At 34.5% G+C, this 12,860-nt stretch overlaps 1 protein-coding gene across 4 annotated transcripts; it reads left to right on the forward strand.

Annotated features, from left to right (window-relative positions):
- Positions 1-229: 229 nt before the first annotated feature.
- On the forward strand, positions 230-9,859 carry LOC118061021 (uncharacterized). 4 transcript variants are annotated; one of them, XM_035074358.2, is made up of 3 exons: positions 230-917; positions 7,265-7,618; positions 7,756-9,859. In XM_035074358.2, the coding sequence occupies exons 2-3, from the start codon at positions 7,272-7,274 to the stop codon at positions 9,647-9,649; spliced, it is 2,241 nt and encodes a 746-aa protein (XP_034930249.1). In that variant the 5' UTR covers positions 230-917; positions 7,265-7,271; the 3' UTR covers positions 9,650-9,859. The 4 variants fall into 4 exon arrangements, with proteins under 4 accessions (XP_034930249.1, XP_034930248.1, XP_034930253.1 ...); XM_035074357.2 differs by having other exon boundaries at positions 231-917; positions 7,269-7,618; XM_035074362.2 differs by lacking the exon at positions 7,265-7,618 and having other exon boundaries at positions 232-917.
- Positions 9,860-12,860: the final 3,001 nt, after the last annotated feature.

Here is a 12,860-nt window from a genome sequence, read left to right on the forward strand (position 1 = left end):
CTTTTGAAAAAGTCAAATCAAATTTAAATAGGGTCGATTAAATAACAAGTATATCCTTCAGGTACTAGGTAATACTAAGTTAATATGAAAAATAAATTACTTTAATTTATACAAAATTAAGTTTAAAACACAATAAAAGCTAACAAAAAAATATAAGTTTTTTTGACCAACCAACCAAATTTTTTTCTCATTTATAATTGGAAATATCAACCGTCTCTAATGACATTGCCAAAAATTTTCCCCGACATCATTGGCACTGCATAATTTCTTTCATTTGATTAAAACAAAAATAAGCACAGCAGCGCGCACACGTCGAACACACCTCTCTCTCACCAGTCCAGCAACCCAGCCCCGAAAACAACACCACTACTTACGCAGCCACCCATCTTCATCCTCTATCTTCGCTAGCCACTGACCACCACAACGCCAACCACCCAAACCCTCTATCTCCACCCGAGCCTCCAAACCAGCAGCCCCTTTTCCCTTGCCACGAGAACGACAATCTCTCTCTCCCGTGAGCCCTCGCCAGCAGCAACCCCATCGATAGCAGCAAACCTCAACAGCCCTTAAGCCACCGACAGCCCATTCAACCCAAATTCTCATCGGCGACCACCTCTTTCAACGCCAGCCACCACAGTCACGCCGAACACAGAACCACCAGCTCACCACGCCAACAAAACCACGAGCCTCGTCAGCAACCCCACCATCAATGGCGACAGCCGCGTGATGAAGAAGAAGGAGAAAGGCCGATAAAGATTGACCCTGCCACCCTTATCGGCTGGTGGTGCACTGCCCCTTCATCTTCGGTTCGACGAGGTAGAGAAGATCACGATCCATCATCTAACGCGCCGGATCCCTCGCCGGAGAGTCACCGCCGACGGTGGCAATTGGCCAGAGCTTTCATCCAGGTTTCGAGGGTATTTTCGTCTTTCTCTTTCTCTTTTCATACACTTAATTTTTTGTGGTTGATTTGAAGTGTTAGGTAAGGTTGGTGCTCAATACTCTTTCGGGGTTGGGAGGACGGGATGAGTTGATTATAGCGTTGTTTTGAGACGTAATGGTTGGTCTCGGTGTGAAATTTATTAAATTGCTTTGAAACCATGCTGTGTTGGGATTTTTTTTAATGTGATTGTTGAATTCAAAATTGGGTGCATGTCTATTGTTTTTAGTTTTGAAACCTAATTTTAAAATTATATGCATGTTGTGATTTTATTTGATGTGTGTAGTGCGTGATTTGCCTTTGGTTTATTTTTTTATGTCGAATCCATGTTAAAATTAAGTTCTAACGTCAAGATGCTTGAATTCAATATTTGATTCTTGAATTGTTGTTCACCTTGCTCTGCTAGTACCACTAGGAAAGTCATTAAAGAAGCCTAGCAGAAAAATCTAACGCAACTAAGCAAGATACTTAATAACTAAAAAACTCAAGCACTGCTGAGTTAGCAATATTTTCCACAGCGAGCACATACCTAACAACAAAACATCCAGTGATTCACAATACAGACCTCTTTTGCAAATCAATCACAACTATGCTGCTGAGAATCTGATGAAATACCTCAACAGGCCTTTACATACAAAAACAGGACCTCATCTACAAATCCCAAACTTCCACTCCATGGACAAAAGACTCGCTCGTTAAGTAACTAGAAACAACTATTCATTCCCAAGCCAACAAGGATGCGCCTTGAGGAAGAGATATAATAAACCCAATCCCAGAATCATTATCTTTAGCTAATATATGCAATGCTGAACCAGTGGAGGAAACCTTATAAAATCATTGATATCTTCCAAACTTCTTTGTTAAAGCACTCCAAGTGTGAGCACCATAGGACTTTGATCTCCATAATACTCGCACTGAAATCATTTTGCCATCAAATCAAAACATCACAATTCAACAAAAGACCATTTTCTTACTTTAAATGTGAGTTTCATGCAAAGGCATCATTCAACTAGAGTACATACCTGTTCATCACAACATAAATTGGCATGCAACATTCTTTCTGTTAGGTCCTCTAATGTTAGTGTCATCTCATCATTTGAAATGAAGTCCTCTTGGATAGGGCTCATTGCTACCACACAAATGATACTATAGGAAAAGTCTTTCTGCAAGATTTCAAAACTTGCTTATGATCTAAGTGACTGAAAACAAAAACCAAACCATTCATCAATATTTTTTATAAGAAAAAACTACTCAATTTCAAATTTAGCTTCTTGGAACAAGAATCCATAAATAAAACATTAAAAGTTAAATAAAAACTAGAAATAAGTGAACATGAAAAAAATTAAATATAAAAAAAATTGCTTTATAAAACCTTTTTATAAGGGTTGACATTGCACGTTGTTGCGATCAATTGCGCTAAGAGATGGGGGAAGAAGGAGGAACAAGAATAAGTAATGGATGCGATTCATTGTCATAAAGTCATTAACAAACTCAATCCAAAGGTAAACTAATATATTAATTATGTACTAGAAGAGCTTCTTTTTTTACTATAGCACTAATACTATTCACCATTTTACAGATCAGTATGGATTGGAGAAATGATTTTTATTTTTACATTTTCAATTTGGTTCTCAAACTTTTATTTCACACGATATAGCCATTTTGAGCCCAAATTAGCATTCAATTGGAATTTGTTTTTGGGAGAGAGAGTTGAATTGAAAGATAAAGGACTGAAGTGAAAAAAGCGGGTGAAATAGGCGGCTTTGAAATTTGTCTTAAAAGTTCATTTTTGCCCCCCATCTTTTTTGGCTCTAAGGTGACCAATTCCTTTAATGTTCAAAAATTCAATTTTGGGTGGTAGGAGAGAGAGGGACTCACCAGATTTCAGTGTAGAGAGAGAGAATTGTTGTTGGTGACGATTCTAGCCACTAAAATGGTAAATCTTTGTACCAAATGGTTCCATATAATGAGAGGAGTTCGAGCTATGAGTTTTTTTTTTTTTTACCTTGAAAGTGCCTAAAAAATATATCATAGCTCAAGAAGATTTTTTGTTTTGGGTTTTGAGGCGTTTTTTTTTTTTTTTTTTTTTTTTTTGTGTTTTTTGAGGCCATAGATTGATTTAACAAGGTTTTTAGAGTGTTATCTAAGTGTTTTTTTGGTCAAAAATGGGTTGAAAATTAGTTTTTGAGTGAAAAAAAAATTGAACCATGTTTTTCCAACCATCACAATGGCTGGGATCTAGGAATCCAGATGACATTTTGTCTATTTTTTTTTTGAAAGAAATTGGGGCGGATGACATGTCAGTCTCTCCTTTAACTTAAAAAAAATTAAAAGGCTCCTCCATTAACTTAAAAAACCATAAAAGGCTTGTGTGCATGCCATTTCTTGATGAGCCAGGTGCTTGGCCTTATTCTTGTTTTTTGTTTTTTTTTTTTTTCTATTTTGATTTTTTCCAATTAATAACTTTTTTTGTTTTTTTTACATGATTTTTAAGTTTATGTTTTAATTAATATAACTTAAGGATTTGTTTTTTGCTTATTTAGCAATTTTTTAAATGGCGATAGTTTTTAAATTATATTGGGTGTATTTAATTTATGAGAAGGTTATTATGACTCAACTATAATTTTTTAAATATTTTATATAGATAAAATATATGTAGCCTTGTAAAGTATTTTTTTTCTTTTATTTTATTCAATTAATTTTATGTTGGTCGATTTTTGTTACAAATTGATTTTAATAAACAAATTCATTAAACACAACTGAGTGTATGATTCGTGTTGCAATATTATATATCTTGATCTACGTTTGTCTTTCAATTTTTCCAATTTTTTTTTTTATTTATTGTCAATTTTTTTCCTTATTGAATTATCCTCATTTCATGACCTAAAATGTATGATAGACATGTCTCGATTTCAGCTTTTCTTGGGGCAACATGTTTTTTTTATTTGTTGCTGTTACCTTATTTTTTTTATAGTGTTATTAAAATAGTCGAGATTTAACCTAGTTATTGAATTTTTTTATTTCGTTAGAAGCAAAATCGTCTCCTAATTTTTTTTTGGGCTAAAAATCTTTTTGGTCCAACCCGCGGCATCGCTCAGGTCACCAATGTAGTAAAGTCTAAAAAAAGATAGCAATTATGCTACAAGGAGTATCCCAAATAGGTGACCGATCAAGTGTAGACATTCTCTCTTTGAATATTATAATAAAACAAACAAATAGTCAAGATCCATTGATGTTCCACTAAAAAAATCAAAATTCTATTATGAATTATTTGTCAGGAAAGACGTCAAATTAATTTGCATAATCTATGACAATTTTGTCACGATCAGCAAGAAATCATACCTTTGAAGAAGAGTTGAGGTAACTGTACCACTTGACAATTCATTACCTTGGAAGTGTAACCATAGGTCCCCATGGCTTTTATCAACTAATACTCTTAGAACTGTACGGACATGATGAAACCTACAAATGATATCTTCAAGAGGAATCGATTCAATTTGTAGGGGAAGAGGGTTTTGTCCTTCACATCTTTCAATCTGTAAAAGAAAAATTTGACACAATCATTTACATGCTTATGCATGAACTGGGATTTGTATATCCATACATGCATGTTTGTTGGGCACCATGTTAGGGTACATATATGCTGTAAGTTGAATTTTATTTTGAGGATGTCATCAACACAACAAAATAGATATGTACAACATCGATTGTTAAATAGTTTTAACACAAATTCATAATGCCAATAGAAAGAGAAGAAAGTAAATTTTGCTAAAGTCTAATGTTGAAATACAAAGCAAATAAGATTCCAGTGTATTCAAAGAAGAGAGGTAAACTGAAATCTAAACCCTTCAATAATTCCCAATATAATAATATACTTCAAACAAATGCTATACATTTCGTGATATACTCCTTTGTTAATTATAGAAATGACAAGAAAAAGACTTCAATCGCCTCCAACAAAGGGTAAAAACACAGATTTTTGTATATTTTTCCCTAGCTTATGCCCCATGGTTTAAGCTTACCATATTTGAAAAATTAAAATTGAAAAGTGATGATTATATTAACAAACACCTGTTCTCCATTAAAGCTTAAAGGAGCCTCATAGTTTAAGCTACCATATTTGAATGATTAACCCTAAAAAGTGATGAATCAATTAACTGACATTTCTTTCTATTAAGCTTCAAGGAGGGATATCAGTTCCATCCCATACAAAGAGCATCCAAAGGCCTTCAGAAACTTCAAAGGACATGTGCAAAGCCTTTCACCTATAGAAATAAAGTAAAATAGAATCATTTCTTCAAACAAAGTCAACAAAACCCACTGATAAAAAGCCAAGAAGATTTGCCACCATCAAATAAGGTACAAGAATAGAAAGAAAAAAAACTCTGGAGCGAAAATATACAAGAAAAAAAGATGAAAGCACTTTGATAGATTATGGAGGACAGTCAACTTTGTAAGAGGTTATAACTGGAAGTTGATAACGTTTTCCAGTGAAATTGTGAATTTATGATGTCAGACTTTGTTGTGACTGATCCAGTATCTTCAACACACATAATCTGTATAACAACTTTACAATCTATGCCAAGCAAAACCAAAACCCCTTTTAAAGATGACAGGGAAAAAAGAGGGGAAAAATGAAAACTTTATGAGAATCATACCGGTTCCTTTGCTCTTACTGGGAAAAGAGAAGTCCAAAACAACTCCTATAAGATTCACCTTCTTCCTTATGGGAATAAAATCCCAACTCGTATTTCTATTTTGCTTCATCATCCTTTTCCTTCCACTCCCAAACTAGAGAATCTCAAGAGAGAGAAAGAGATGGGCAACTCGGAATTTTGCAAAGACAAGAAATGAATACACGCAGAATGTTTTGACAGCCAAAATTTGCTTAATTTCTGGTGGGCCAGGGTGATAATTTCTCCCTCTCTCTATCTCTCTCTTAAAAAAGGCGCAGACAATCCTAGTAAAGGGTGTTCATGGTCCGGTTCAATTTGGTTTGGACAAAAAAATCTAACCGAACTGGAGTTTTTAATTTCTGGAAATTTAGACCTGGACCGAGCTGGTTTGGGTTTGGTTTTTTTGCTTTGAAAACCATCAGGGACCTTAATAGTCTTAGATGGATCACATCTTGAACATTGATAAGACGGTATGGCTCAAAGAATGGCCTCCACATCTCCAAGAAATCCAAGTTCCTTATAGTTGGTATAGCAAATCAAGCCCATCTTTCAATAAAGGCACAACCTTTGCTGCTGTTTTTGTATCAGAGAGAGAGAGGAGGGATATGTGAACAAAGAGGTGATTAATGAGTATATATAAGGAGAGGTGTGGGTTGGCTCACGCAATGCTGTGAAATGTGGCAGAAATGGAGGTGAAGTAGGACGTCTGAAGGTTCAAGGGTGGAATGTGTGTGAGAGAGAGAGAGAGAGAGAAAGAGATGAGGTTGTAGGAGGCAGCCAGGCAGCCTGCAATTCTTCTTATTTGAGGTTAGTTGTGATTTGTGAATCACAAGACAGAACAGGAGAGAGAGGGCAAGGGGAGGGGAAATTGAAGGGAAAAAATGATTTAGGGTTAGCTTAAGTTTGTATTTATGCCTTTTGATTTTGCTCTATTTAAATTAGGTTGAATCGGTTTGGTCCGGTTCAATTGTTTTCAACTTTCTGAAACCAAAACTGAGCTGGACCCCTAGTCCTAGTTTTAATTAGCTTGTAAGTTCAGAATTGATTGTCTGACGCCAGAACGACCCACTAAACTGCCTTAAAGGATGAAGGTGGCTGAGAAAGTCAAGGAAATCAATGACACAAGTAGCATAAACAACTGCTAAGATTAAAATGGTATGTTTTGAACGTGTCACTCCTCTTTGAGGTTCCTATTTTGCAATCGGGTCTCTCAGTTATCTCTCTCTCTCTCTCTGTGCCTTTTGGTGCGGTCAGAGAAGAGAAACAAATTCATAAAACAGTTGCTGTATAAAAGAAAGACATTAAATGGACAGAAAAACTACATTAGAATCAAAGTCTGGCTTCACGAGGTAAATATTCTTGTTCAAAGTTTTCAACTATTTTTACTTTTAACTGCCATGTTTATTAGGGTTTTTCAATTCCTTTGAGCTTTATTTCTTTCTATTCATAGCCATGTTTGTTTTCTTAGAGGTTTTGCATGATTTCTATATTTGTTCATGGCTTGAATATTTCTCATTGTGAGAGTTTCTGACTTGGTCATAAACTCTGCAAAATGTGTTGGTTATTATTATCCCAATACTTGTTTGTATTGAACTTGAGCTTATGGATCTGTATTCTTGTTTATAATTTTTGGGATTTTTTTGGTAAGGTAGGCCATGGATGCAAAGAAAATAATAGCTATATGCCAGTCAGGTGGGGAGTTTGTGACGAATGTAGATGGATCATTGTCATATAATGGTGGTGATGCTTACGCGATTGACATTGATCAGCAAACCCTGCTGAGTGATTTCAAATCTGAAGTAGCAGAACTTTTCAATTGTAGTGCTGATATCATGTCTATTAAGTACTTTCTTCCTGGGAATAGAAGGACCCTTATTACAATATCCAAAGACAAGGATCTACAGCGTATGGTTAATTTTCTTGGGGATTCATCTACGGTTGATGTCTTCCTTTTATTGAAGGATGTTGCGGCTTGCAATGTATCAAACATCTCTGCTAGTAGGTAGTTGTTTTCTGAATTTTTCATATGTACATGAGTCAAGCATTACTATCTAACCCGGAAACAAGATTCTAACAGATTGTTAAGAGGATGAAGATACTGCCAGGGTTGAAATCTTACAGGATACTCTGATTTTGCAGGTCAAGCAGGACTACTGTATCGGAAGCTGTGATTCCTGTCGAAGCTCCTATTGATGTTGCTGTTGATATGGCCCATACTGTTGGTGGGTTTGATATGGATTTGTCTAATGGAGATCCTATATCCTGTATACCTATTGGGGTCATTGATGACAAGCAACGTAAAGCTGCACAACAGTGGGAGAACACGATTACTGGTGTTGATCAAAGGTTTAATAGCTTCACTGAATTCCGTGAAGCTTTGCACAAGTACTCAATTGCACATGGGTTTGCTTACAGATATAAGAAAAATGACAGTCACCGTGTTTCTGTCAAATGTAAAACCCAAGGTTGTCCATGGAGGATATATGCATCAAGGTTGTCAACCACACAATTAATTTGCATTAAAAAAATGAACCCAAATCATACATGTGAAGGAGCTGCTGTGAAAGCTGGGTATCGTTCGACAAGGGGTTGGGTGGGAAGTATCATAAAGGAGAAATTGAAAGTTTCCCCAAACTACAAGCCAAAGGATATTGCAGATGACATCAAACGAGAGTATGGAATTCAACTGAATTATTCTCAGGCATGGCGTGCAAAAGAGATTGCCAGGGAGCAGCTTCAAGGCTCCTATAAAGAGGCATATAATCAGTTACCTTTCTTTTGTGAGAAGATAAAGGAGACTAATCCGGGCAGTATAGCTACATTCTCCACAAAAGATGACTCAAGCTTTCATCGTCTCTTTGTGTCATTTCATGCATCAATATCTGGTTTTGATCAAGGTTGCCGTCCTCTCATTTTCCTTGACAGCATTCCTTTAAACTCAAAATACCAAGGGACACTGTTGGCTGCTACTGCTGCAGATGCAGACGATGGTATTTTTCCTATAGCATTTTCTGTAGTTGATGCTGAAACAGAGGACAACTGGCTTTGGTTTTTATTGGAACTGAAGTCTGCAGTCTCTGCATCTCGCCAGATCACATTTGTGGCAGATTTTCAAAATGGTTTGAAGAAATCATTAGCTGAGATATTTGATAAATGCTACCACAGCTATTGCTTACGCCGTCTTGCAGAGAAACTAAATAAAGACTTGAAAGGTCAGTTTTCTCATGAAGCAAGACGTTTCATGGTTAATGATTTTTATGCTGCTGCTTATGCACCCAGACTTGAGGGATTCCAGCGCTCTGTAGAAAATATAAAAGGTATATCCCCTGAAGCTTACAATTGGGTTGTACAAAGCGAGCCTGAGCACTGGGCGAATGCATTCTTTGGAGGGGCAAGGTATGATCATATGACATCAAACTTTGGACAACAGTTCTACAATTGGATATCAGAGGCACATGAGTTGCCAATAACACAAATGGTCGATGCATTAAGAGGTAAGATGATGGAAGCAATTTATACTCGCCGGGTGGAATCAAATCAATGGAAAACTAAGTTAACCCCATCAAAGGAGGAAAAATTAGAAAAGGAAATGTCAATTGCAAGGTCACTTCAAGTGTTACTCTCCCATGGAAGCACATTTGAAGTTCGCGGGGAATCTGTAGATGTTGTTGATATTGATCATTGGGACTGTAGCTGCAAGGGATGGCAACTAACTGGTTTGCCCTGCTGCCATGCTGTTGCGGTCTTTGAATGCATTGGCCGAAGTCCATATGATTATTGCTCCAGATACTTCACAACCGAGAGTTACTGCTTATCATATGCTGAGTCGATTCAACCTGTTCCAAATGTTGACCGACCAGTGCAGGGTGAATTAACTGAGGCGGGAGTTATTGTAACCCCTCCACCAACTAAGCGTCCACCTGGCCGGCCAAAGACAAAGCAGGCTGAATCAACTGATATTATAAAGCGTCAGCTTCAGTGTAGTAAATGCAAGGGCCTTGGCCACAATAAGAAGACATGCAAAGAATCTTAGCATACATAGATCGTAGGTAAAGTAGTTGTTTCCTTTTCGTAAGTATCCCACACTAACCTTTTCGAAAATTTTAATTGGCAATCTGTTCAAATGTTTTTGTATGCACCGATTGTTGAAAAGCATCATATTTTGCTTGGATGCTTGTGATGTGATGTCTCTTGTGTTTATGTGTGAATAAAAGTCATCATATGTCATGTCATTATAGTGCTATGTTTTGTCTTTATTGTCATGCATCAGTGTGTTTTGTTAGGATAAATCATTCACGTATTGTTTCATGCTTTTATTATCCATTAATAGGAGAATGGTGGTTATATAGATTCTTGTAACTAAACTAGTGCTTGCCTAAACCACTTCAAATACCCTCATGAGCAGAAACTATAGAAGTTATAGTTTGTTGTCCCGGGGCTCTGAGGTGCGAATATGATAGGAATATCTCTGGGGACCTTTTGTACAAGAGCATACATTATAGTAAACAGCAAAGCACTAAAATAAGATGACCTCTTGTATTCTTGCTACAAGAGTGAAGTGCGAATATGATAGGAATATCTCTGGGGACCATTTGTACAAGAGCATTATAGTAAACAGCGCATGCATTGTGGGTGTTTTGAAGACATACATTATAGTAAACAGCACATGTATTTTGGGTGTTTTTGTATTGTTTTGATGAGCTAATATTAAAAAATAATAAAAAAAATATTATTCTCATGTATTATAATGACACACACCACCTTTAATCTTTGGAAGTGTGTCTAACATCTTTTGTGTTTTTACTTGTGGATGAAGTGAAGGCTGATGGCGACCTTTTTGCTTCAACACTTGTTTCTTGCCTGTGTACTTGAATACTTCTTGGCAGGTGCTGTTGTTACATTGATCAAGTAGCCGCGGAAGTCCGTCCTTAATTGTTTTTCTTTTGTGTTTGAAAATCCAATAATCACGTAAATCAGTAGTAATTAAACTCCATTGCTTCACAGGGGAAAAGAATACAAACAGTAGGGAGAAATTTAGATAGATTTTGGTTATTGTCACAGTAATCAGTAGAGACAGAAATTAATGTGGTTAATGAGATAGATATAAAATATAAATCTATTTTTAGGATAATTTTGGAGTAAATATTTTTATTTTTAAAACAGGTGGTATATACGGGACTTGTGTTCAAAGATAATATTTATTACTTTTTATTTCTAAAATATTATTGTAAAAGACAATCATTTCTAAAATTATTCCATTAATACATATAAAAATTAAACTTATTATTATTATAATTTTAAAATTTATTTTTAAAAAATAATAATCAAAATAATCGTATTTTTTATTTTTTATTTTTTTATAACAAGTTAATGGAGTTGACCTGTATTTTATCACAGGTCAATTAAGGTTTTTGATTAGGTTATGTTTCCTAAATCATTTTATTATTTTTTTAAACCTGAAACTTTAATATAATAAAGTAAAAAAATAATATCAAATTTTTTTTAAAATATATTAGCTTTATAATAATATATATTAAAAGTAAAATATATTTTATTATTTTTTTACTCACTAATCAAACAGGATATAAAGATAATAATCATTTTATCAATGCACTACTATCAAAATATTTTATATTTTTATCTTTTCTTATCTTGTTTTCTTTCTCTATTTTCCACATCTCTTCAATATCAAATCAATTACCAAATAATATCATGCTTTAAAATTGATACAGAATTAAGACAAAGCTTTGAAGACCAGGATCTGCAGATGCCCCAATAAAATAACGTGGCATCATCTCATCTGTTAAAGCCAAGTTATGAACCATCCCTGCAGCAATAGCAAGCAGCCACACGAATCCGTTTCATTCGATGAAAATTCGAAGGGCTATTCTACTATACAATGATAGTGTGGTATCTTGCCGCCGCAGCCACTTTCAAAACTTTGCTTATCAAAAATCAATATACAATCAAGGCAAAATGGACACGAAAAATGAAAGCTGAAGAGCCTATTACCTATGCAGAATCAGAAATCTAAATGGTGAGACTTTGTGAATTTTTAGTTAAATTGATGAAGAGAGAGTGACAGGGATTAGCACAATATCAAGTTTAATCATGTCAAAGATCCATTAGAAATTTCAAATAGGCCAATTATAAGAGTTAGGACAAAGAACTTCAAAAAAAATTTGAATAAACTTGTTCAGAAGATATGAAGTAAGATGAATTTAGAGGAGTTTAAGACGCCTAAGTAGTATGAAGAACAACTTCTAATTTATCTAATCCAAGTCCAAGAAGAGCCCAATTTATATGCATCAAAGGATAGTCAGATATGATTTTCTAAGTTAGTAAGGATTAATTAATGATTTTTTTTATTTTAGAAAAGAAACTAAATTGACAAGTATAAAAGAGAGAGATTATCTTCATTAATTGTCAATGCAAAATAAGAAAACCAAGCACAATAAGATAAAAAGACTTTAGAATTAATTCTATGTTCAGGAATCTCTAAGTCTATTTGGAACTTCTTAGGGATGACAAATCTTATTCTAGCATATTTAGAATATTAATTTTTGGATTTTTATTATTTTTATTATTTTCTTCTTAGTCTTTGATTTATTATTATTTATTTAGGTTAATTGTAAGTAGGCCTCTTATAAATCCATATAAGGGAGTTTCATTAGAGTTTATTTTAGACTAGAGTAAGTATAAGTAAAGTCATAATCAGATGTATAGGGGGCTACGAAATTGATATTAATAAAAAACTTTATTGTTGCACCTTGTGTGTGTTGATGAGATATTCTCCCTTCATTAGTTTTCTAAAGAACTGAAAAGGATTTATCGAAAAACAACTAATTCTGTTGTATCATCCTTATATTTCTTGTTCGCGAATCAATATTTATAGGGTGAGGGTTTTCATTTGCAATCGTGTTGATGTCTATATACAAGTTATCTTTGTATCAAAATCCTATCAAACCTGATTTACTTGGCTTTTCAAAAATTGGTGTTTTTGTGTGTGGGTTGCTTGACAGCGTGTTAAAGAGATTCGTATCAAAAAGGGTTGTAATGTAGAAGGATCTAAGAAATTATAAGATGCTCTAGTGATATTCTATTAATTATTTTTTAGTTATATTTAAAAAAATAGTTATAAGAGAATAAAATACATGATCAATCAAAAAATAATAAATAATACTTTTATGATTTCTCTCTTGTAAATTCTCTTTTTTAAAGTTATATTCATGGAATAATTAATA

The sequence above is a fragment of the Populus alba genome, chromosome 8 (assembly GCF_005239225.2).
Source record: "Populus alba chromosome 8, ASM523922v2, whole genome shotgun sequence".
Classification (NCBI taxonomy): Eukaryota; Viridiplantae; Streptophyta; class Magnoliopsida; order Malpighiales; family Salicaceae; genus Populus; species Populus alba.